General features: G+C 43.3%; 1 protein-coding gene across 2 annotated transcripts in view; it reads left to right on the top strand.

The window, feature by feature from the left end:
- Positions 1–27,350, top strand: part of Nalf1 (NALCN channel auxiliary factor 1) — a 476,868-nt gene that overhangs the window by 446,242 nt on the left and 3,276 nt on the right. Inside the window, exons 2-3 of one of the 2 annotated variants that reach the window (XM_048456277.3) lie at positions 3,560–3,731; positions 27,261–27,306. In XM_048456277.3, the coding sequence (XP_048312234.1) occupies positions 3,560–3,731; positions 27,261–27,283 (195 nt within the window). In that variant the 3' untranslated portion in view covers positions 27,284–27,306. The remainder of the gene's footprint in view (positions 1–3,559; positions 3,732–27,260; positions 27,307–27,350) is intronic. The other variant, XM_048456276.3, reaches the window with a different exon arrangement.

The following is a 27,350-nucleotide window of genomic DNA, read 5'->3' on the forward strand; positions in this document are numbered from 1 at the left end:
TTTAGCACGGAATTAGCAATCCACCTGATACATCTTCCATTGCCCACATAAATTTGATTTGTATTATTTTTGATGACAAAGAGAAGTCCTTTTTTTTAAATTAGTTATTCCTAGATGTAAGTGCCTCATTGACCTTCTGAGAATACCTTGCCACTTTGACCCCACATTAAAGAGGGTGAATGCATAAGTAAAGGTGTTTGTAGTGATATTTCAGTTGCGTTTTAATAAATAAAGCTTGCCAGAAGTTCAGAGCATAAAACAGCCCCACTGGTCATCCTTACAGACCAGGCAGTGTGGCACACACCTTTAATCCCAGTAGCCACACTAGTTCTCCATAGAAATCAGGTGGTAGTGGTGCACACCTTTAATCCCAGCACTGGAGAGGAAGATAAGACTGGAGAAGAAGGCTCTCAGTCTCAGTCTCATTCTGAGATCTCTGGGGCAGGATTGTCATTTTGGACTGAGGTTGAGGCTGATTGTTTTGCTTTTCTGACCTTCAGGTTGAACCCCAGTTTCTGTGCCTGGGTTTGTATTAACCGTGCTACAGGCATATTGTCACGGGCACACAGTCAGCACACAGCAGCTCCCTGGGAGAGCGGGGACAGTTACAGGCACCCACCCATTATACACTTCACTTAGTGGTGTATTCCCAGGCCCAAGTCCACTCTTCCCAATACACTCTCCAGATTCTTTTCCAGCATGTTCTGTTTATAATTTTTCAAGTTATTTTTTTCTTTTGCAAGAGTTCAGAATTGCCTTTTCTCCCAAGCAAATCTTTCCCAGTTGATGCTGGAAGATTCCAGCAAATGTCCTCTGTGCCTGTGTTGCCTCCTTTATCACAAACATGTCTGCACGGGGAGAAGATAATTCCTTCATTATATAAAAATTGTTCCTCTGCCTTAATCTCTCAAGTGGAGCTAAAATATTTCTTCTCTGTCCTCGCTATTTTGTTTGTTTGCACGGTTTTCTCTGACTGATTTGGGTACCGAAATGCCTTTTCTCAAGTGGGAGCGAATCCAAACATTCAGGTCCATCACAGCCCTGAAGGGCATGGTAGCTGGCCGTGGGTAGGCTAGCTCACAGTACTAAGTGACGCTGCTCTGCACCCTTCCGTCTGATGCTAAGAAAAACTGCTCCTGTTGCTTGCTCACTGGATCCTTTAATCAAAAACAAAATTCTGAACTGGAAATAAGTTCAAGGCAGAGTAAAAGTGAGTCTGTCTCAACCAGGCAACGCCAAGGGAAAGGATGGATGAGCGGCTATGCCCATATCTGAAAACACGTCCTTAAATGTCACCCTGTTGTCTGTGGGTAAAGAGCGGACGTATACAGGCCATAACTTGACACACAGACATGTTAATCTAAAATAGTGTACAACCGCCTATGGTTAGAACTCAGAGGACAGAGTGCTTGCCTAACGTGCACAAGGCCTGGAACACCTTTGTAATCCCAGCACTTGAGGTTGGGGACAGGAGGATCATCTTTGACTATACTGTGATTTAAGGCCAGCCTGGAATTTTGTCTAAAAATTTAATAACAAAAAAGATACCCACTTGGGTAGGATTGGGAATAGAGTATACAGTGGGTCACATTGACATACCTGGAATTTTCTAGAATGTGCAAGAATATTACTTAAAACTTAGACCGCTCTAGGCTTTAGAGTTCCACAGATATGCAGTGAGGGATGTCATCGGCATCCAATGTTACTGTTAGTCTGTGCACACAAACCTGCCAGCTCGCTTCTAGCACCGAGCAAAGGTAGCTAAACCTAGGAGTCACAAAGCACAGACTACTCTGAGACCTTGGCTCGACTGACACCAGAAACCCTGCGTCTCGGGTCATACGCGGTCACACAAGCATAGGTTGGTCAAGGGCATCTATAACCCCTGCTTTGCCCCACAGTGCAGCTTAGACACCACTTCAACTTTCCTTCTTCTCAAACGGATGCTTCTGTCCTTTATTCCGGGGCATCAGCTGCTACACTCTGGGCCCCTATGAGACGCCCACCCTGGCTTCCCAGCTGAAATAGAAAGTTCCTCGGCAGTCTTTTCTTTGTGGTTGTGTTGAGATCCTTCAGAACTCCACACAAACAGGCCCAAAGCCTTAGGGCAAAGGCGTACCACTGGTGACCGTGTGAATGGACGTCTTTGGCCATCTACATTCATACGTGAATGTCATGTTACTTCCCCCCTCCTTTAGCAACCTTTCCTTCAAAAGAATAAAACTTTATTTTTATGAAACTGACGAGATGTTATGAGACTATCCCGAAACAATCAGATCGTCGTGAGTGCACTTTGATGAACGACCCTAGCCAGTCTGTTTATGGTTGTCTGTTACGGCTGCATACATCCTGGAAAACGTTTTCTGATTAAGCACGGCATAACTACTAAGAATGAAAGCTGGGAGATCGATAGATTTAGACTTCAAATTCTGTACATTTCCACTCATTTTCATACTTATTGTTCTTGAGGAAAAAAAATAATGTGGCCCGTCAACATACTCTAAATGTATGCTGAGAATCAGAGCTGAAAGAAAAACAAAGTAAATTGCTTAGAAAATACATAAATTTGTTAAATACTTGTCATTTTATTCATTTTATCCAGTTTTATGATGTATTGATATACATTTAATGCTAAATTATCCATTTTGCAAGGTAGGATATAATGGATGAAATGTTACTTTAATAGTGTTATTTACCCCCTGGAAACAAACAGAATTTACCCCTTGGAAACAAACAAGACCTGGGGGAAAAAATGGATTTCACTGATCTATGCTACTTCATTAAATTTAGATGTAGTTCATGGCAGAAAAAAAAAAAGTGAATTTTCAAATGTGTACTCCCTCCAGTAGCCACCACATAGAAAGAGATCAATGAAGCCACGTGTTAGTAAATGACGTAAATACTTAGCAAACATAGATCACACTGAGTAAAAGGTCAGGCCCTGGTGAAGGGACCCTCCGTCCTCCAAACAAGTGGAGCATATTGCGTCTGATCTGTGCTGAGTGCTTCCGCTTTGGGTGAGGTTTTCGGTGCCTTTGATGTGAGTCATCAACGCAGATACCCATCTTTTTTGTTGTTGTTGCTCTGTGCGCTGGGGAAAGCAGGCAGTAACCAGCTCACAATCTTCTGCAGCCCCTGCGGGTCGTCCTTGCAAAGCCCTTAGCGCCATCTAGTGTCCAAGCGAGGTATGAGACGTGGGAGAGCTGGGGAAGCAACTGGATTTCTCTACACACCGCTGTGAGTGAGCACAGTGAACAGGGGGCTTATTGCGTCTTTACTTCGTATACCACTGAATCCTGAAAATGTTAGCTTCTGATCAAATCCAGAGTGCTTCCAAGTAAATACTTTTCATTCTTGTGGGACTGTGTCCAATACTGTGAGCTCTCACTGCAGATACACATAGCTGCGTTATTCCCACGCAAAGATGCGCCCGCTGAGCTGTCTCCTGACCTGTGTGAAAACAAAGCATGCTCTCCCAGTCCAGCCTACCCCTTACAAGAGACGCAGCTGTATGTAACCTCTCCTCCACATCGCTGATTCTTCTCTTCTTTCTTTTCAGATTGTCTACAAAGCCTGGCTCTGCTCCCAGTATTTTGAAGTCACACAGTTTAACTGCAGAAAGACAATTCCATGCAAGCAATATTGTTTGGAGGTGCAGACCAGGTGTCCGTTCATATTGCCCGACAATGACGAAGTCATCTACGGAGGCCTCTCCAGCTTCATCTGCACAGGTACGACTGGGGGGGCGGGGCTTGCTTTGGTCTCCGTCCATCTGTTGCTTCCTTTTGCTCACAGAACCTGGAGCCTGCACAAATGTGTTTTTAGGCGGCCTCTCTTCTAGAAGCACAGAAAAACTTCCCAAAGTGACCTAAACAGGAGTCAACCTCTCCCCGACACATCAACCCTGCAACTGTGACTCTCTGTGAAGGTTCCATGAGGATAACGGCAGGGGGAACATACTGACATGGTTCCTGTGTGCGTGTGTGTGATGAAGTTTGTCACCATGTCTTAATCGGTATTGTGAGCAAAAAGAAATGTCTACCTGGGTCACACGTGCACCTATTGGTACATAAGAGTCCCAGGCAGGTTTTTCTGTATTATATATTTCTACTTCTTTTGGCAAAATACTTGGACCAGGCAGGATGTCAACACCAGCACCTGTCTCCAGAATCCCATGAGCATTATGTAGTTGAGGCAGACGTGGAATCCAAGGTCAATGCTCAGAGCCGTCTCCGTCTGAAACAGCTTGGCCATGAGAACAAGAGACCATGTTCCTTACTAGAACATGGTCCCCCCCCTGAGTTCCTAATGTACTCTCAGAGGAGGAGGGACGCCCCAAGTTTTTAAACTATTTGGCTTGATTCATCTCATGTTTAATGTTAGAGTTTTGAGCATGAAAATAAGTCTGGGGAAACCAGAAAGTTCTCTCTGTATTTGGGCTTTCAAGCATTCCCTTGAACAGTGGAAGAACGAGAAAGGTGTGGGCAGGCAGGTACCGGCTGCTCATCCTGACTACCTGGAACTCAGTCGCTGGGACCAAGATGGCAGCAGGAGAAAGCCCGCCCCTTCACATTGTCCTGTGATCATACATGCAGGCATATGCACAAAATTAATTTAAAAATTAACAAATATAATAAAAAATAAGAGGCTGAAAAGAAGGCTGAGAGATTAAAAGCACTTGTTCTTGCAGAAAACCTGGGGTTGCTTCCCAATAACCCCACTGTGGGACACATAGAGCACACAGACATACATGTAGGCAAACCACTAATATACATAACATAACATAAATAAATCTAAAAATAAATAATAAAATAAAGCAATGACAAGTCGATATGCTCATTATGACAGTGTATCAGGGGCCCTGAGAGCCTGCCCTGGGTGGCAGAGGTGCATGTGTCCCATCACACAACCAGGCAATAACTGTCCCCAGCGCAGGCCTCTGCACATGCTGAGAGGATGTGGATGAGGGAGCACACAAGCTTGGTAGTAACAGGCAAGAGAGAGAGAGTGGTTCAGGGAGAGGGAGGAGGAAGATGAAGAAGGAGAAAAGGGAAGGGAAAAAGGAGGAGAGAAAAAGAGTAAGAAACAAGAAGAAGAGGGGAAAATCTTGTTTTCTCAGTGGAAAAATTCAGCAGAAATAGGCTTTAATTTATATTGACTTTCCCATAGAACTTTCCATAATGCCCATAAAAATGAAATCTTGTATTCTAAAATTCTTGTCCGAGGGGTGCTTGTGGCGTCTGACCCTTTGTGACAGGCTGTATCTTAGCTCCTTCCTTCACATCATGCAACCCCTCCCTCTGTGACAGGCTGTACCTTAGCTCCTTCCCTCATATCATGCAACCCTCCCCTGGTCTGCTCAGCAGATTTCACCAGGAGCTCATGGAGACGAAAGCCCAGAGAAGGTACAGGGTTCATGTGTTGACCTATCATCTCCCGTCTCTATTCACGTGTGGAGAGTTCTTTGCTCTGGACATTTCCAAGCTATTGGGTTGCAAAGGCAGTCACAGGTATCTTCTGCACCAAAAGGTCTTGTGTACAGCTTGCCTTTTTAGTTGTTTGGGGTTTTGTAAACTCTTCTGGTTTGTAGCTGCAGTGGCATCTCTAAGGAAAGGTAACAGAGAAATCTCTCACTGGCCTAGAAGAACGCCGGCTCCTTGGAGGTCTTTGGAGTTGTTTGGCACTGAGCGCTCAGAGGCCGCTCTGCTGTTTGCTTTCTGTCAGCCTTGGGACCCTTACATCACCAAGCTCAGAATGCTACAGTTAGCTTCCCAGGCACAGCACTGAAACACTGTGAGCTCACACAACAGGAAGAATTGTGGCTCTCTTCTGGGGTGGAACAAGGCTTTGACAGAAACTCTGTGTCCAGGCTGATCACTGGCAACTGTCACCCCCACCTGAGGCTGCAGAGTCGCTGAGAGACCTTATGCTAACACATGGATGCTCCTCCTTGTTTCCTAGCCAGATGTGTAGAGTTCCATGTATGACCAAAACCAGACTCCACTTTTGGAAAATCAAGACAGCCAGGCAGACCTCTACTGAAGCTCACAGCGCCCAGGCTGGATTTGCTTCTGGAAGAGCAGGGTCTGCTGGAGCTCAGCGCTCTCTGCCCAACTGCCGCATAAATGCTTTCTAAGTTATTTGTTGAAGATCCACACAGACCCACACACACCTTGAAGTGTGTGTGAACCAGCCATACTCCTCTCCGTGCAGTGAATGAAAATTCTTGTAAAGTTAGGAGGGAGTGGGCTCAAAAAAGAAGTCAGGTGTAACCTCTTTACCGTGGCTACTGGTATGCCAAGGCCACCTGGTTGGCTTCTCACGGTAGGCACACAGGCACACATACAGCACAGAGCCCACAGCAAGCACTTAACAGTCTATAAAATAACACAAAATAACAACAAAAGCCCACCATCGAAGTCAGGACAGTTGCTCCTTCATTGCGACTTGTGAAAACGAAGTGGTGTATGTGAACAGGGGCTGCTCGTTTGTATCCCGGCCGCCCTGACCCGAATAATCACATGAAAGCTATATTAATTCCAACACTGTTTGATCTATTAGCTCAGGCTTCTTATTAAGTAACTTTCACATCTTAAATTAACCCATTTCTATTAATCTGTGTATTGCCCTGAGGCTGTGACCTACTGGTAAGGTCCCAGCTTGTCCTTCCCCTCAACAGCTACATGGTGTCTCGTTGACTCTGCCTATTCTCTCTCTCTCTCTCTCTCTCTCTCTCTCTCTATATATATATATATATATATATATATATATATATATATATATTCTGCCCTGCCAGAGGCCAAAGCAGCTTTATTCATTAACCAACAAAAGCAACACATAGACAGAAGGACCTCCCACATCAAGTGAATAAGGTCATTTATCATTAAGTTTTGCAAGATTCTAAGTCAATGGTTCACAATCTATGGGTTGTGACCCCTTTGGGGATCACACTTTAGATATTTACATTACAATTCATAACAGTAGCAACATCCCAGTTATGAAGTAGCAGCAGACACAGTGTTATGGGTTGGGGCCAGCACAGTGTGAGGAACCGCATTAAGGGGTTGCAGCGTTGGGAAGGTAGCGAGCCACTGCGCTAAGATCCGTTCACAAGATGATGCTCAAACCTGATGCTGTTATTAATCTAAGAGCCAGAGACCAGACAGGTCGTAGACCTGGGGAGAACCTAGTGCTATCACTTTGATAAACAGACATGTATTTGAGTTCTAACGAGTGATCCACAGAGCCGCACATTCGTGCGTCTCTCAGCCCTCTCCAGAAAAGCTGTCACTTGCAGTAGACGGTGGCTAACAACTGGTGGAGGTGTAGAGAACAAGAGACCAGGGAGACCTCAGCCCTAAATGTGACATCCACATCACATCCCCTCCTTCCAGGGCTTGGGATGACAGCAAAAGAGACAGAAGGATCTTAAGAACCAGAGAAAATACACGATTTTTGGGAAAGAATGTGTTGGAGGTGAGGGGACAGAGGATGGAAGCTGTACATAGTAGCTCACTTTCGTCACATCGTGCACAAGAAATGTCGTGCTCAAACCAAGCAAAAGTGGTGCATGCTGAGAGGAGGTGGACCCAGAGTCCCTCCCCTGGGTGAGTGACTATTGGTGGTTGATTGCTGCTAGGAGAGTGAGGGACAGTTTCCTTTAGAGTGTGTCCCCTGGATCATACTCCAGGGGGAAACTATACACCAGAGAATCTATGGGCAACAGAAATTGACCTAGATTGGGAGAGAGAGAGAGAGAGAGAGAGAGAGAGAGAGAGAGAACCGAAAGCTGGGTGGGTAGGAGGAGAAATGTTTGAGAGGAGCTAGTGGAGGGAGCTGATGTGATCAGAATATGTTAGCAAAATTTTCAAATAACTAAAAATGAAAAGAAAAAGGAAAGGGGAAAAGGAATGCTGGAATTTCTTCAAGTTCCACAGATTTAGTGAAAGTGGCTTGCTTTTGGCTTCTCTCAGGTAGAGAACTCCTCCATAACACTGAGAACCACATGTGGCCCCTGCTGGGTGCTGCAGAGGGACCGGTTCTGTCCAGGGGTGTGGTAACCCAGACTTCAGTGGGGTCCGTTAGTTCCCTTAGACACGGGTGGATGCTTCTGACTCCTTTAATCACAAACACGGTATAGCTCAGGCCCAGGGCTGGTATAATGTTGGTAGTTTCAAATCACAACTTTTCTCAAAACAACCATGAAGGTCAATTCATCGTTGAATTAATTTAGAGTTAAATTCAACATTCCAGCACATTGCTTCCTTTGTTTTTGTGCTTGAGGTATGGTCTCATGGAGCCCAGGCTAACTCTAACTCCTTCTGTAACTGAGGGTGATTGATCTCAAATGCCTAATCCTCCTACCTCAATCTCCCAAGGACTTAAGTGACAGGAACCCAGTGCTCTGCCTGATTTCCAAAGCACTGGGGATCAAACGCAGAACTTGAAACATGCATGGCCGTCTGAGCCTCGTCCCCAGCCCTGGGGCATCTTCCTTACAAAACTTACCCGTGCCTTCCCTGAACTGTAGCGCTCAGATGCAGTGTTGGGATCATCAGTAGAATAACCTGACCCTTATTAAGCCGGAGACCTATTAAAGAGAGTTGAGCCAACTGTCCACGGTGCTAGAGCATCTGACTCGGGAGCCGAGCTCATGCCTCTACGTGTTCTGGCCACAGACCGCGATGGCAAAAAGGGCTTCTGCCTGTGCTTAGTTCTGCTTCGGAGAAAGGGGGGCGATAAACTGAGATGCCTCTTGGTTTTTCCATTGAGGAATAGAAGTGACGTGGTAGGAGGAGCATTTGAGAGCTAATTAGGGAGAAGTTCCGGGTGTTGTCAGGGCAGACTGTCAGTCAGTGCCGGGGTGGTTGAGTCGCGGTCCCTCGCGGTTAGTTCCGCTGCAGGCCCCATCACTCGCTGCCCTGTGAGGGTCTCCTTATGCAGAGCAGGGGCGGTGACCAAGGTCTCACCACCCAGCCTTCACCGTAGTAATTATGGTATTTCCCTCTCAGGCCCCCCTCACCGTTCCAGGGCTCCTAGAGCAATCCTCGATTGCTTACCAGTAATAGGGAGCTGAGATTAAGGAGATAGAAACGGTAGAGTGTGCCACAGCTGTGGGTGCCATGGTAACAAACATGGGAAATTACCCTTTGATTGATGGATAAAGTAGGCCTGATGTCATTTGCTGCTCCAAATTCGCAAGAACAAAAGTAGAAGTTGGTCCGTTGGGGGTTACTGACAACGAAGATAAAACATATTTTGAGAATTCCGTGTAAATTCTGCATCCCATTCTTTTAGCTGTGACAAGGATAGGGTTATGTTTCTGCCTCTGGGGAAAACACCGTAGGATGCTTTTGTTCCTGCCTTGCTGAGTGGATTAGCTGAGGCGGTGGATGGCGCAGCCTCGCGGCGGGTATGCGCTACTGCAGGGCATCTGAAATTGGCACACAGGAAAAGGCAATAATCTCTCAATCTCTTTCTCCTCTCTCTCTCTCTCTCTCTCTCTCTCTCTCTCTCTCTCTCTCTCTCTCTCTCTCTCTCTCTCTCTCTCTGTGTGTGTGTGTGTGTGTGTGAGTCTATCTCTGTGTCTTTGTCTTTCTGTCTCTGACTCTGTCTCTCTCTTCCTCTGCCTCTCTCACACACACATGTGATCAAGATTAGAAAGGAGTGGAGTCTTTAAAAATATTTTTAAACGTGTTCGCATCATGGTATTGTAGTAGAGAAACAGGCTTTCTATATATTTTCATATCGATGTCTCAACCACTTTCTATTTCCACATTTAAACTGTATGTGTGTATGTTCAAGTATTTTTTTTTCCGAATTCAATTCTTTGGGTGGAGTGGGGTCAAGGAAAGTTCAGTTATTTATAACAGGCAAAAAATAAATAAATAAAGCTCAGTAATTTTATGATCCTTGAAGTCAAGAGACAAATTTAAAGAGATTAGTTTCGCCAGAATAAAATACAGAGAAAAGATAACAGGCCACAAAATTAAATGTGCAGCATGTAAGATCACCTTCCTTCAGTTCGAACTCCGACCTGTAGAACCTGATATTTGCAGGTGTTCTGTACCCCAGTTTGGATCCTTCCTACCCCCAGTTGCTTTTGTTCTCTACCATCAAGCGTCTGCCTCTGGCAAGGGTTCCTGTCATGGGGAACAGAATTTAGTATGACTAGAGTCTCCAGAGGCCATGGAAATACATCCCGACTGTAAGTCTCCCTTCTTTGTACAATCACTGAATGTCACTAAGTCCACAGAATGAATACTCAGACAGAAGGTTCCCCCTCAGACAGACACACACCCTCAGTCCTGTCTGAGGGTTGCAGGGAGATGACTGACCTGCTGGAGAGGCTGGGGATTTCCCACTTGTCTGGGTGAAAAGTGGGGAGCACGGCCTGAGATCCATCCTGGGTGCTGACAGAGAGCCTGAAAGAGCTTGTGGGCACACTCCCATCGTTCCCGGTTTGTGGGTGGAAGGGTGCTATCCTCCACAAACCTGCTGCTCTCCACAGCTTTGGGGAAATTCTGACACGTCTCCAGCGAACCTTCTGCTTCGCATCCTACAGCTTGCTGGATCTAAGACAAGATGTTAACCGGCATGGACCAGGAGAGCTGAGGAATTTGAGGCCGGAGCACTGGTGGGGACTGGTGTTGAGCTAGTCCCATGAGGAATCCAAGCTGAATCACAGGTTCCAGAAGTCACTGCTCTGGGTCACCAACGCTGCATTCGGAGCAATGCAGGGGCATGCATGGAGAACACTGGTTGGTACCCTTTAGGAGGCTTTCCTGACATCACGACTCAACTGTCTTTGAACCGGTCAAGGAGCTAACAGTCTCTGTTTCTTGATCCATGTGCACTCATGAGGGGACTCTAGCAGGAGCTAGCTCTGTCGGGCTGGTCTGTCGAATATGTGGAATTCCAGATTAGGTAAGAAAATTTAGCAAAGCCAGGTCGATCAGAACAGGAGGACGGCAATCCCTTGGCCCAGCTGTCTGTTTCACCTGCACTTGAGACGTCTTTATGAAGGGTCAATCAACCCCTGCTCTGTAGCTGCTGCCAACTGAACTTGCTTGACCACAACAGCTCTTCTCCCTCACCATTATAGACTCAACCACCATCAGAACAAGTCTGGCCACCGCACCACTTCTTAAACTGTGGGATGCATTGCCGAATTCGGGATCATAAAAAATCAGCAACAGTAAAAGGTTTCCGACTGCATTCACCCATAAATAATTCAAAAGTGAGTGTGAAGTGAATTCTCGGTGTTTCTGTCAAGGCTCCCCAGAGTCCTGTTGTAATGTCAGTGAGCACACAGTAGGTTCACACCCTCCACTGAGTAGCATCGACAAGAGCTGCCGAAAATCCAGACTCACATCAGTGACTGTTGTATACTGTGATTTTTGATGTCCTTATTGTATGACTTTTTCTGCTCTTATGGGGCCAGGATGGTTTAGTTACAGAAAAGAAAGAATAACTATGTTCTGCCATCATTTCTCAACATACAAACCTCTAAGTTAGGTATATTTAGGGTTGCCTTGTTTCAGAACACTTGATCGCACAAATCGCTGTTTGAGTTACTGACTTCAGTTTCATAAAACTTGCCAAAAGAGTTTCAACTTCGGATTAGGGTGGAATTTCCATCCACTTCTGAAATGGTCTTAAACATGGCTCTGTTTCTTTGTACCAAAGATTTCTGCAAAGTGGCATTTTCAGCATTGTGACTGTTAAATCAAAATATTGATCAGCTTTGGAAAATGTTGAAGACGCTGCATCCTGCAGCTTGAAACATTCACTCAAGATTCAAAAATAAGTAAGCACATCCATCTCACTAGCATGCTCACTGGTTTTCATCTTCTATGACTAGCAAAATTCAGTGTTTGCTAAAGAAGAATCAGAAAACAAATTTCTTGATGACTATTATCAACTATTACCAATAGTTCACAATCTTGAAATGTCTAGAATGAGGGGGGATCAAAGATGGAAAAAGTTTAAAACTCCTTCCCTAGTCTGTTATAGCTTTTCCAAGTCTATTACTGCAAAGCAAATAGTTAACAGTTATTGGTCCAGCATTCATGTCATTAAATGGGACAGGAACTGCCAGTTAGCTACCCTGGCATTAGCTCATGAAGAATGTCTCTGTTGTTTGACAAGCTCACAGAACTAGAAGCCCATGGCTGCCACCTCTCCCTTGCAGGTTTGGTACCACTCACAAACACCCCCCTGGCTCCTCACACCACACATCACAGCAAAGATGGATGCTACAAGTATTTTGCAGCATAGACCTCTTCCCCCCATTTCTGTCTTTTCTTTTTCTTACTTTTTTCCTTAATTTGGTTAAATAAAGACCAAGACTGTCTAGCTCTCTGTTCCTGGAAAAGCTTGTGGTCAGATGTCTAGCTCTGCCAGCCAGATGGAGAGCAAGATTTTTCAGATTTCACCCTCTGTCTCTTGAGCACTTGATGGCTCTCACTCCTATATCCCCCACTCCTGGACACACACACACACACGCACACACACACACGAGCACATAGCTATATTCTTGTCATCAAAAACCAGGCAAAGCTTCTTATGTGTGTCAATAAATATGGCTATGACTCTAACTGTCATTTTTCTATGCATTATAACGCTCATATAAAATAATAATTATAACAACATATAACTAACACTTTTATTACATTCTAATATATCATTCCCATTGATGAACCACCATAAACGGGCTACCCATGCATGTTCAAGCATTGCTGGGGCATAAATGAAGAAATGATGATGACTGTATCATTTATATACACCTGCAATTTAAATTGCTACATTTCACACAGATTCTAGGTAAATGAAGGAGGAAATGTTGGTTTTAAAATTAGCCTTAAATCTTAGACCTTGAGTTAAAATTTCAGCCTGACAAAACAAACAACTATATGTGTGTGTTTGTGTGTGTGTGTGTTTGTGTGTAGGGTGCATAAATCCTCTGAACTAAGGAGAATCATATAAAAATCAAACACAAAAAGGGGCGTGAGTTCAGCGTAGGTGAGACAACAGCAGGAAACTCACTGTCCCAAAAGAAAGACAGCTCCACAGATGATCGCACTTGGAGACATTAGAAGTGAGGGCTTTAGTATGAGTCTTAGCAGGCGATGTTCAGAAGTTAAGTATGTTTTAGAAAGGGGGGAGATTTGGGCACACACACACACACACACACACACACACACACACCACACACGGTGGGCAAACAGTGTGAAGACAGCCTGTAACATGCCAAGACCAAAGGCCTGGAGCCTGAAGGAATGATTCAGATGGCACTGCCTCCTTGTGCTCAGTCCCAGATGAGACACAACAACCTCCCGTTCTTCCAGCCAGAAGATGGGGAAGTCCATAGCTGTGATGTAAGCCCCCACTGATAAGTCGGTGAGTAATGGGCTTGCAGCTTTGAAATAAAACAGATATTCAACGTGGCTTACTCCAAAGTAAATTCTACCCTCTACATGAGAAAAAAAATTACAGACTTCAAAAATTCAGCCAGATTAGAGGGCATGGAACAACAATGCGATTAGAGAGGCAATGATATCTTAGCTCTAGGGCAGAGACAACAGCAATGAGACCAGAATGACTTGTGTTGCTAAACACAGGACATAGACATTGCAGATCTCTTTAAGCTGGGTAATAACGTGATCTCCGAAATTCCATAAACGTCTTTTTATGGAATTTAACACCCCAGTAAATCTGCAGAATTCTGTGTGTGTGTGTGTGTGTGTGTGTGGTATCTGGAGACCCACTTGTCAGACATCAGAATATTTTAGCCTTGAGTTTGAGAACCCTTCAGTGAAGAATGAGACCGTAGCGAATAGTCCTGAAAAGCTCACCACTCCCAGCATTATACTGAGGATTGCTCAGAACCAAATCTTCTCTAAGGAACAATAGCTTTTTGAAGGCAGAAAAGTGGGAGAAAAAAGAAAGGAAAAGAGAAGGCAATCGAGCCACCCAGATTCTTACTATGTTTTCATCTAGCCTGAGAACTTGATACATGTCTGCAATGACACGGGGTTATGTTCACTCACTCCATTTTCCCTTCAAGCTTGCCCAGAATTGCCCTCCTTCCCTACCCTTATCTCTTCCTCCTCCCCCCTCCTCTTCCTTTTCCTTGAGTGCTCCATCCACTAAGTCTGAGCAGCGCTCTCTGTATGCATGAGTGTGGGTCACCATGGGAAGCCCACGAGGTTCTTACCTCTAGCATGCTTTGCTTTCCATTTGGAAATGGTCTCCCATCATTTTAGACTGCCTACATATTTCTTAGGCTTCTCCTGTGGTTCTGAAAGGAATTATAGTTTGGTGGTTTTGTAGAATATATTGTTTTTATTTTACTTTCCCTGAATCCATTCTATTTACATGCATTTTAATTATTTTTTCAGAATTTTACATATAATATTTTATTTATATCATTTATATCCCTTCCTCTACTCCTTCTGTGTCTCTAACCCCTTAAATGATTATTTTGTTATATGTATACATACAGAGAGAGAGGGAGAGTCATGTGTGTGTGTGTGTGTGTGTGTGTGTGTGCATAGTGTGCATCCTGCTGAGTCAATTCAGTATTGATATATGGACATTTATTGCTGATCTTGATATATGGACATTTATTGCTGACCACCGGGGATTGGACAACCTACTGTGGTATTCCTCCCTAAGGAAGCACTGAGTCTCTGTTTATCAGCCTCCATTCATTTATCATAGCTCTTCATCTAGGGGTGGGGCCTTGTGAGATCCCCATCCATGTTGGCTTGCCAGTCTTGTTTAGGTGGCCATATTTTTAGGATTTCATGGAAACCAATTTCTGTCATATAAAGAAGACGCAATCTCCTAAAACCCTACACCTCTGGGACTTACAAAGCAAAGACTCTAGGTAAAGTGACACCCCTTCCCCAAACCTCAGATTCTCAGTCCTAATCCTTACCATGGAGATCCTTTCTACCTCTGTCCGTTCCACTGTCAATAGAGAACAATCTACCCATGAAGGAGTCTCAATTATTTGAAATCATGAGCATCATCAATTAACACAAACAGAAGCAAAGGTAACCCCATAATGACAGTAATCAAGAACTGCAGAGCTGAGAGGTCAGAGTAGCCAATGGTCCAGCTACAACAGGTAGGTTTGCTATTGGTTGCATGCACTGTAGGGAATCGGGGTGTCTAGGATGGGGTGGGCTCACTGAGGGTAATACTGCAAAAGTGAAATCACTACCTTGAGAGAACAGGGACTCAGTGGCTTTTTGGACTTTTTACTCTACTATGATGGTAAAGGCATTAAATTCAGCAAAACAAGAAAACTTAAGAATAGAAATTAACTTGCTTTTTCAAGTTTATCTGAAAGCCAACTGTAGATGTTACAAGTCTTATGCTCGGTTGGCAGTCATTCTTTGCTCTTTAGGGCTTGCTGTTGCCACGGGAACTGGAGTACCTGACACCCTTTCAATTAGCTACTGATTTGACTCCAGAGGGTTATAAACTGTCTTCCTGCTTTGGTAATGAAATGATTGCTGTAGTTGGACGTGATTTGTACAAACAAATGTGTCAACATTCTTTTCTTCATCATGATTTTCTTTCTCTGGTTTTGAAGTATACTTTGCCTCTTTTCTCCTGGATTTTCACATATTTGATAAGATTTTTCTGAAAATGTCTAGTATTAGAGCACCATAATGATATTTTTGTATAGTGTGATAGCTCAGAAGTGTAGTCGGACATTTTGTTGGGACCACTGGCTCCCCGGTAAGGATGCAGAAATGTATTAATTAGGAAAGCTCAGTCGGTAGTTTAGGCTTGTTTCTTGCTACCTCTTAGAACTTAAATTAGCCCTTGTCTCTCAATCTATGCTCTTTTATGTGATTTGGTGGCCTTTACTTTATAATGCCCATGTTGCTTGCTCTGCATCCTCTAGCGTGGTCTCCACCTTCTTCCTCCCGGCATCCTCTCTACCCTGTAAATCTTGCCTAGCTATTGGTCATTCAGCTTTTTGTTAAACCAATCTGAGTGACACATCTTCACAGTATATAAAAAGATTTGTTCACAACACAGAAGCTTAACAAAATTATTCCCTGGGTAAAATTGAAGAGTGTGCTGATGGGTTTTTAGGAGCACTTAGAGGAGTTTCCCTTTTGTTATTGTTTTGTTTTTTGAGACAAGGTTTCTCTGTGAAGCCCTGGCTATCCTCACACTCAGAGATCTGCCTGCCTCTCCCTCCCAAATGCTGGGATTAAAGATGTGTGCCACCACCACTCAGTGAGTTTCCCATTCTTTAAAGCAGTCGGCAGAATTCAGTTCTTCCCCTCTTCCGTGTATGTGTGCACATGCTTGCACGTCTGTGCAGACACACACTCAAGTGTATATGCATGCCTATGGAGGCCATAGAACAATCTCAAGTGTCATTCCCCAGGTGCTAGCCATCATGAATGTTTGAGATAGAGTTTCTCTCTAGTCTGAGGTTTACCAGTAGACTAAACTGGCTGGCCAGGGTTCCCTGGGTATCCTCCCATCTCCATGTCCCAAGCTCTCTGGTTACAGAGTCTGTCAACACACATAGCCTTTTACATAGTTTCTGGGAGTCAAACTCTAATCACTGTGTTTGTAAGGAAAGGACTTTATCAATTGGACCTCTCTCCAGGCCCAGAATTCAGAGCCTGGATGGTGAGTGGAAAACAAACAAAACTGCATGAAGCCGCTGTGCTAGGCAGGGTCTCCCACAGTATTAGTTAGCGTTTCTATGGCTGTGATGAAAGACCGTGACCAAAAACAAGCTGAGGAGGAAAAGGCTCATTCGGCTTACACTTCTATATCTTAGTTCATGATTTAAAAGAAGTCGGAACAAAAACTCAAAAAAGCAGGAGCTAATGCCGCGGAGGGGTGCTGCTTACTGGCTTGCTCTTCATGGCTTGCTCAGCCTGCTTTCTTATAGAACCCAGGGCCACGGTCCAGGGATGGCACCACCTACAGTGGGCTGGGCCCTCCCCCACCAATCACTAATTAAGAAAATGCCCCACAGCTGGGTCTTATAAAGGCATTTTCTCAATTAAAGTTCCCTCCTTTCAGATGACTCGCGCTTGTGCCAAGTTGACACAAAGCTTTTAGGAGGACTAATCCTTGACACCTTGACAAACGAACGTATCACCGCTGAGTCCCCAAGATCACACATTAGCATCAATATCACAATATAAAACATTTTACAAGCTTCGAGGGCCCCACAGTCTTTGCCATTTCAAACATTTCAAAATTCAATCTCCTTTTAAATCCAAAGTGTCTTTTAAATCCTAAAATCTCTTTAAAAATTCAAACTCTCAACTATGGGCTCCTATAAAATAAAAACCAATCAATGTTTTCTTCAAGAGAGAACCAGAGCACACCATTTTCAATCGGATCAAAGCAAAACCGAACTGCAAAAGTATAAATAGCTCAATGTCCAATGTCTGGGATCCACTCAGCAAGCTCCTGGTCTCCTCCGAAGGGCTCGGGTCACTTCTCCAGCTCTGCCCTCTGCAGCACACACAGCTTGTCCTCCAGGCTCCAGCTGGCTCCTGTCCACAGCTGCTGCTGGTCTTGGTGGTCATCCCAGGGTACTGAGCATCTCTAAAGATGCTGGGGTTCCTTGCTGCAACCTCACTGAAATTTCAGCTTACTCTCTCCAGGGCTCTCTTCAGGGACTCCAACCTGGCCACACAGTGACCAGCCTCAGCTTCTCTCCATGACCCCTTGAGTTTCTGTCCTTCCAGGTGACTCTACCTGTGTCAACTTGAAATAAACCATCCAGGACAACCACCTAAAGGCAGAGTGTCTTTTCTCCCATGTGTCATTAACACACGTCACTATGGGTCACATCTGAATCTCAGAATGTGATTCTTTAGCGGAATTTAATGCGTGTGTAGAAGTGCATCAGGTACAGGCACAGCACACGTCTTTGTGTTCATTGTGGACTTCCCCTTTCATTTCTCACTGTATGTAAGTGCTTTGGTGAGTATGTGTGCCTACTTAGACCGAGGCATTTATTTTTCTACTTAACATAAATTCTTTGAATTGAAGAAGGACAAAAGCATAAAAATCTTCCACTCCTTGATGGCTACTCCCAGGATCTCAGAAAGCCGACAAATCCCCCCTACCTCACAAGCAGCTTCCTCCCACGTGGACTTGACCAGCTACGTCTCTCAATCATAAAGCAACATTTCCATCCTATCACGTGTATTCAGTTTCTTATATATGAGTGTTTTACATGGTTTCTTCTTATTTTTCACATTATCTCTTGATGCCTAATTCTTTACACACACACACACACACACACACACACACACACACACACACACCTATACTTTTCTTTACACAGGGACTCACTATGTAACATTTTCAAACTGTTGGGAATACTCCTACCTCAGCCTCTTAGTGCTGGAGTTACAGACATGTGACACCATGCCTGGCTTAATGTCTGGTTCTTAATTCAACGAGTAAGCATCTCTCTCCTGCCCTGTCCCCACCCCCTCTCTCTATCTGTCTTCAACATCACCTAAGCATGTTTACCAGGTATATAGAACTTCTAGAATTTCCTGGGGTTTTTGATGTTTGTTTGCGTTTACTGGGGAGCATTCTGGAGAAAGACAGTTACTGAAGTTATTTTAGGAACGGTTTGATTTGTTGTTTGAAAGGACAGATAATCTGATTCTCAATTAAGACTTGTAAAGGGATAGTGGGTATTAATTTTTAAGAATAACGATTTCCTGATATAGAACTATCATTTTAATTTCGGCCTTTGGCCAGTTAGTGAGCTTTTCCCACTACTTCGTGCTAAAGCTTTGTAGGTCCTATGTCCTGAGTGATCTCCTAGACAAGACCTTAATGAAAGTATTTGGGCAGGAAGCAGGAAGGTGAGGTCAGATGTCTATGGATGTGAAACATCATTGGTGCCATTACTCTTCCTTGCACTGTCATTAAGGGGGTGAGAATTAGTATTCCAGCTGAGATGTTCCAGGTGGCTACTGGCCTGCCAGAATCTGAAATAAATGCCCCCAGCCCCTCGGTGGAGAACGTGTGACTCAGACAGCAACTTCAGTTTCCAGGGAAGGATGCTTGAGTAAGAGCCTTTTCCAAGAAATCAGCCCTCCATCACGGCAAATATGCAACACTTCCAAAGATTTTTTTTTTTGATTCTTCTCTGGAAATACTGTCTTATCTTATGACATTTTCGCTCAAAAGCACCACTATAAGTGTTAAAGCTGCAGGATGTCAGACTGACGAGAGACGGCTCATCAGCAGGAGCACTGGCTGTTCTTCCAGAGTGCCTGAGTTCTGTTGCAAGAAACCGCCTGTTAGTCCCGGCCACTCAAAACCAAAATAATCACATAGAAACTGTATTAATTAAATCACTGCTTGGCCCATTAGCTCTAGCTTCTTATTGGCTAACTCTTACATCCTATTTTAACCTATTTCTGTTAATCTGTATAACACCACGAGGTCGTGGCCTACCATCAAAATTTCAGCATGCCTATCTCCAGTGGCAGAGTCAAGGCAACCCTGGTTCCACCCTTCTTTCTCCCAGCATTTACTCCAGTCCTCCCTGCCTACCTAAGTTCTGCCCTAACAACAGGCCAAGGCAATTTCTTTTTTCATTAATGCCAATCACAGCACACAGAGGGGACTCCCACATCGGAGTTCAATTCCCAACATCCACGTGATGGCTCCCAACATGTCAATCGCTCCATTTCAGGGGAGATCCTGTGCCCTTTCCTGGCTTAGGAGGGCTCCAGGAACATATATGTTATCATAGATGTACAGGCAGGGAAAAAAAAACACCTCATATACATCTAAATAAATAAATAAGTGGGAAAAAAAACTACTAGGAGCCAAATCAATTCAAATTTGAAAAGGGCAGCTAATTACTCTAGAGTTTGTTTTTGTTATTGTTGTTCTGGTTAAATTATATATTGGCTCTATTTTCTTCTTTGGTTTTGGCAGCACCGGGAACAAGCCCAGGACTTTACACTCACACACACTAGGCTGTCATCGTACTGCAGCATTAGGCCTGACTGGTACTGACGTATTGACTCTGTTTTGTTTGGGTTTTTTTTTTTTGGCTTAGCCTATAAACTACTATAATGTATTTTATTTTAATAGATCCCAAGTGGGATAATTTTTCCAAGTTAGGGTCTAACTGACTTAAGCTTTAGCATTCGTTTCTTAAAATCTCAATTGTTTATTTTAAACGTTTAACATTTCAAAAACTGAAAGAGATGATGAAAATAATTTCTCTTACTCAATAAAGCAAGTATCTGAAACCCAAGCCTATTTACAAGGTATTTGAATGTCATGGAACAATGACCGTGTGTCAGTGTGTGACTGAGTGTGTGCAGACCTGGAGGAGGTGTGGGTGTGTTCTGTGGTTACACGGAGAGTCTGGTTTTCTTTCAGAAAACAAGGCAGGAAATGTTGCCCGCCAGTAAGCACGGGGATGGATCAAAGCATCAGCAAAGCTGTCTCTTCCATCACAGCTCCCTGTTTGAGCCGCAGCAGCTGCGCGATTCTTCCTACGGTTTCCTGTTTTCAAGAATATTTCCTTCGCAGAGTCCTCGCGTTGGGGAAATTCCAGTTTAAAAAGCACTGTGGGCCAAACTGATTTACAATATGTGATACGTGCCATTTGCCAGAGAAAATGGAAGAGAATAAAAAGAAACAGAACGCAACAGGCAACGCTCTCGCAAAGGGTGACTACCCTCCTCAGGGTCCAGAACGCACAGCAAGAAGACGCAGGAACGTCTTCAGATAAATGCAAAGTCTTCCAGGCCTCCTGGAATGCGTGGGTGCAAGGCAGTCTGAGAAGGAAGCAGCGTTCTACATGAACCTTCTGCCATAACCGCGGAAGAGAAAGGAAAGGCCATTTTTCTTCCCTTCCTCGGTGACTGTCATTGTCTCTGCCGGGGGCCTCTGGTCATGGAGTAGAGGGTCACTTAGCAGAGCACGGAAGGATAGGAGCCCTTCCAGGTGGCCCACGTGACTCCAACGTTTAGTACACATGCTCACTTCTTCAGGAACCTTTGTGGTTTTTTTTTCCATATCATCAAGCAGTCCTGGGCAGCCCATCAAAGAGTCATTATGGATGGGTCGAAGAAATAAATGATGTATTTGGTGGGTATACATTCTCTTGGCCCAATATTTTTTTCTGTTTTCTCGAATACATTTTTCATAATTAAAAAACATTGGCGTGACGACTCTGGGGAAAATAAGAATGTGAAATGTGATATTTAGCAGCACACACCGGTTTCTGTTTAGACTGCACCTCTCTCGCTGCGTACTGTCTTTGTTCTGGTAAAATGTTGGAAAACCTGAGAACGCTGGCTGAGAAAATCCTCTGCTTAGCTTCACAGGCGTTGTTCCAATGCCCAGTTTATTCTTGAACTTCGCTATGGTCTTAATGAATGAGTGAAATCTCTGTATAAACTTTTCTGCCTTTCTAATGTGGATCTTTGATTTTAATTTCATTGAGTACCATTTACATTTTAGAAGCAATCTATAGATAATCTAATGTGCAGCGCACACTCGGCTCTCCGTGGCCTCCGGGCAATCTGGTCTGTGTGGGACTTTCTTAAGAGGGTGCGTCCCATTTCTTTCTGATGCAAGTTCAGTCTCATTCCATACAGGGATAAGGCCCAGGACTCCCCGCACCCGTGGCTGCTCAAGCCTGTATGGAACTCGAGGGAGCAACCTTCCCACGTGTCCCGTGCTTAGCCTGCCCTCTACTGACGTCATCTCCAAAGAGTGGCCATACCTAGTCTCATGCAAAGTCACACTGTATTGTTTGGGGGAACAATATTCGGGAAAATGTTTGTACACTTTCAACACAGATGAAGTAGTCTCCCAATATTCCCATCTGTGGCTGGTGGAATTCCTGGAAGTCGAGGAAGCTGCTAGTCCGAAAGTCTGGCTGTGTTTGCTTTTCCTTCTGCTATCAGGCTGTGCCCAGGTATTTTCTGATTCCAAGAATTCAACCATCTCAGTTTGCCTCAGTCCCTTCTCTCATTGACGACATCTTTACTTCTCTCTTGTGGACAGTTTTGCCTTGCTGTGTGCTTAGCGTGCTAAGGTGGAAGGGAAGGGTAGCGAGCGTTCTCCCCAAGGCCAACTAGGGAAAAGTCAGCCCTGCTAACACAGCTGTGTGTGGTGATACCACTTTTATTTTTTCAGCATTATGGAGCTGACTCACCTGCCCTTGTCTCCCTCCCCTGAATCAGCCCACTTTCAATGCATAACTTCTTTACTAGCATTTGACCTTGCTTATAAAGACATAATTCCAAATGATAAACATTTAAATATCCAAAATCTAACATTTTTCTCATATGGCCAATACAGTGAAGATGAAACTCATGTTAGATTGTTTTCTTTCTCACTTATAAAATGGCCCCTGAAAACTAGCAAATCATCCGTAGATTTTATTTTTTTTTACTTTTTGTAAGAAGAATGTATAATTTAAATACTTCAGCAGCCTAAAAGGAATTGGTGACATTAATGTAGATGACTGTTGTAGTAAACATGAAATATTAATGTCAAAATACCAATTTTCAAAGCTATTTTCTGAAACATTAAGTTAGGAATTTTATAACGGCCAAAATAATGTCTTAGTAAAGAGTGTGTCATTGCTTTTAAATGTTAGTGTGACTCCTGGCTCAAACTAACGAGTCAGAGCCAACATTTTACCTTTTAGATAAATTCTCTAAATTCTACTGAATCTAAATTAAAAACTTAAAGATGTGCTGCATTCATAGGAGTAACGAAGTCTGGAACGTGGTTCGTTATTAAAACTGAGACGTTTAAGAATAGCAAGTGAAACGGACAAGGGCAGATAAGACAGTCCAGTGGATTTGAAGTGAAGACTGCAGCAGAGCCCAGGGCTTCTGCCAGGGGAGCTCAGGGATGGGGTCTGACTGTGTCTCTGCCTGCAACACTGCTGCTAATGTTGGGTCCAAAGTCATCTCTAAGTCCAGAACTAAGCAGAAATTATGGCATATAAGTGATGTGTGAATGCCATTAAAATTACTCAAAGGGTGTTCATAAAGTGCTGATAATAGGAAATAAACAGATTTGAAACAAGTAATGTAGCCACGCTCACCTGTCCTCCCATCGGGCAGGCTGAGGCAGGAGAACCTTGGCATCCAGACCAGGCTGGGCTGCACGGTCAGACAATGTCTCAGTCGAGGAATCCTTGTCAGCTCAGTCATTGGTTATTCTCTTTAATTCAACAATTGACGGTAAGGGTCTAATAAAATAATAACAGCATGCATTTCTAAAGTTATGAAAAATGTATCTTTCAGTATGCTCGCACAGTAAATTATGGAAGAGAGAATGGTGAATAAAATATTAAAATGCCGCATGGTGATGAGGGCAGAGAGCAGTGCCGACCTGGCAAACAGAAAGGGATCTAAGTTCTTCAGTCAGTGTGAAACTCCGAGGTATGGAGCACAATACATAGAAAAATACAGGGAGAGTATAGGAAGTAAAATAAGAACCAAGGGCACATGTGCTAAGGGTTTTAGAGGACACATTCATAGTAAACAAAGTGTACTCAAAGTCACAGGAAGAATCATGAGACAAAAACCTCAACAAAGGTAACATAGTCGTACTGTCGGAGTACCGGTCTTTTTGGTTGGTAGTGAATATCCCGGGAAACATACATGTGGATGAATTTTTGTACCTGCTCACAAGACAGAAAAATACATAGGGGACCAACATATTACAATATTTATAAATGCATATGCATGCATAAAATACAGAGAGAAAACTAATCAGGGGCATCTCTAAGCTACATATTCCTCAGATGGTAGCTTTCTGACCAGACGAAAGTTTACCTAGACAGATGCTAATCATGACTGTAGATCATGTGATCATGCTAGCACTTGATAAAGGGGTTCAGTAACACTACACATGCCAAACATATGAAGACCGGACTTCACCAGGAAAAACCATTGTAATTAATACAAATAGATGTTTACATGGATGACAAGTGTATTTTTTAAAATACATCAAACAAATTAAAACAACATGAATTTGGAAATTACTGCGTTAGGAAAAGAATAACACATGGTAAGGGTGAGAGTTCATTTTTTATAACACAATGAAAATTAAGGAAGCACTTCAAGTCTCACCAAGGACAAGACAGAAGAACAGAAACAACACAACAAGGGGACAATTAACAGCAAGGGGATAATGTGGATAAATTTAGGGTTTGAAACCGGTAAATAAAAACCTTTCTACAACACAAGCCAATTTTAAATGGAACTATCCCAACAACAGAAAACCACCGCTATGCACCAATCATCAGAAAATAAGACATAAATATAATTACTTTTAAGAAATTATATTCATAAAGTTTAGAAATTCTGCCACATTAGCCATTTTGTTTTTCTTTTTAAATTTTTTATTGTTTGAGAATTTCCTGCTTGAATATTATGTATTTTGATTCGATAGAATTTTATTAAATTCACCCAATTATCTCCCCTTTTGTTTGCCCCATACTCCTGACTCACTCACTTCCTGTGTGCTGTCTTTTTAAACCCACTGAGCTGGGTTAGAGACTAATGTGGGCATCCATGGGAGCAGGGTCATCCACAGGAGCAGGGGCATCCATGGGAGCAGGGGCATCCACAGGAGCAGGGGCATCCATGGGAGCAGGGTCATCCACAGGAGCAGGGGCATCCATGGGAGCAGGGGCAGCCTCTCACAGGTGGCACTGATGAACCCAGCGGCTTTCAGTGGCCAATCCCTCTTATATGGGGTGGGACTGCACCAGCCTCACCTCCCCCTGTGTTAGGATTTAGAGTGGCTTCATACTGTGGAGGTCCCATCACTATGAGCCCATCTGTGTCTCACCCACTGTGAGCTCACCCATGTCCCACCCGCTGGGAGTCCACCTGTGTCCCACTTGCTGCGAGCCCATCTGTGCAACAGCCCTGTCAAGGAAAACCTGTTTCCCTGCAGACACCCATGACCTTGTGCTACATATTATCAGACTGACTCTGTATACTCCTACTTGTAATAAACATGCAAAATATGAAACACTAGAAAATCAAATGTAGAAGAAAATGTAAAGCATGAGCTCATTCAAATGCTTTATAAATGAAATCTACAAATTATATTCATTCTGTGTGTTTCTACCTTCATTAAAATGTAGATTGTTCAGTAGTATCTTTTCCCCCTTTATGATGATGATATTGATAATAATGTAATAATGATGATGTAATGATGTGATGGTAATGTGATAATGATAACAATGATGATGTCATAGCTATGATGATGTAATGATTATGATGATGATGTCGCGATGATGTGATGATAATGATGACATGGTGGTGATGTGATGATGAGAATGTGATGATGCTGTCATGATGATAGTGATCATGATAATTTAATGATGATGATGTCATGATAACAATATGATAATGATTATGATGTCATGATGATGATGTGATGATGGGTGATGTTATGATTTGATAATAATGATGATGGTGTGATGATGATGATGATGGTAGTGGTAGTGGAGTCAGATTTAGTTAATTTCACATTATTTATAGTATTTTTTAAGCTTTTACAATTAGAAATTTCAGCCACTATTTTGAAGTCTTTAAAACTATTCAAATATTGAACTTTCTAGATGCAAAAATCTCAAATGGTAGATGTCAGATATAATGGAAGATGACCTCACATATCTAAAGATTTCATTTAGATATCTGGCCTTCTTGTGCTAAGATAATATCTAAAATAACTATATAATAAGGTTTATGTTCTTTGGGGAATGGTTGTTGGGCTCAAACTCAAAGCCTCACAAAGCTAAGCATGCATCCTATGAACCAACACCCCCCCCACCACAGTACTTAAAAATAAGTATTTTTTTTGAAAGTTCTGTCAACCAAAGGTGCCATCACACTCAGATTCCACTCAACACTATTCACAGTGGCCAAGAAAAAACAGGGCAAGTGTCCAACTGATGGAGAATGTGAGTTAGACATTTGAATATATGTATGAATATGTGTGCACATGAACACCATTTCACCATAAGAAACGAAGGAAATCCTGCCATTTCAGCAGCATGAATAGAAGCAGACAAGATCATGTTCAATGAAGTAAGTCTGGTGCTGAAGATAGGTATTGTCACTCCTGTGTGGCTCAGAAAGAGTCAGTCTTGTGAACAGAAGGGAGCTTACCCAGTGCAGGTGGAGGGTAAATGATAAGAGGGTGCCAAACTGCAAACGGGACTATGTCCTGGTATGATATTCTACAGTGGGGTGGCTGCCAACTGACAACAAGTTAGAAGAAAAGGTTTGAAATATTTTCCATAAAGGAATGATAAATGACCTAATCTGAACCTGGTGCAACACATACATGTATTGAAGCGCTGCTTGATACCCCATAAAACACACAATTGCTACTCTTGTATTAATATTATTGCATTTGCTCATTAAATGTGTGACTAACACATATGTTTTCTTCTCAAATGACCAGCAAAAGAATGCTGCTTAATTTTCCAAGTGGTTGTTAAGTCACAAGCATGGGAACCTCCAGGAAAATGAGTGGAGAGCCATTGTCTTTTCCAGGATGGGTCCGTGGCACATCTGCTATAGATGAATCTGTGTGTGTAGACCTAATCTACAGGGCTGGTCATAAAGAAATAATAGCTCGGGTTAAAGCAGAGGGCAGTAGGAGCAAAGGCTTGGGTCCGCTGCTCCTTTCCTGGGTCTGGAAGATGGCCAATGTTGCCCTTGAGAAGCAAGTACTTGGAATTTCTCCTTCAGGAATTCTGTTCTCCTTCACTAAAATGCCCAATGGAGTGATTGGAACTTTAAGGTGTACGTGGCTCCCAGTGATATTGTCAAGAAAGAGGGCAAAAGAGAAAGTAGAGGTATGGAAATCCCAAACAAGGACTTATGGGCCCATATTAACTGTGTTATTTGGTCTATAATGGTGTTAGTTTACATTAGAACCCAACTTCGGAGTAACATCGGGAGAACTTCTCATTTTCGTGACCTTGGGAAAAATGTTTCAATGCTTGGTGTTTTAAAGTGCTGATCAAAGCATCTTTGGGGGCTTATTTGTGTTGCTTTTTACAACCTCTTCTCATTGTAGAATCTGGTACGGTCCATGTCTACTTCAGTAAGTGACTGGTCTATCACTGAGATGTAAGAAAGAAATTATACGGTAAAAATGTCGGAGCTGCAGATCTCATTAATTCAGTTTTTTTTCCATATTCTTCCTAGGCGAAGGTGAAGTTTACCTTTGAATGCCTAAGAAGAAATGCCTATTGTAAGCATCACTATACACATATTGAAGCATAATCTATTGAAAAG

The sequence above is a fragment of the Myodes glareolus genome, chromosome 23 (genome assembly GCF_982192425.1).
Source record: "Myodes glareolus chromosome 23, mMyoGla1.1, whole genome shotgun sequence".
Lineage (NCBI taxonomy): Eukaryota > Metazoa > Chordata > Mammalia > Rodentia > Cricetidae > Myodes > Myodes glareolus.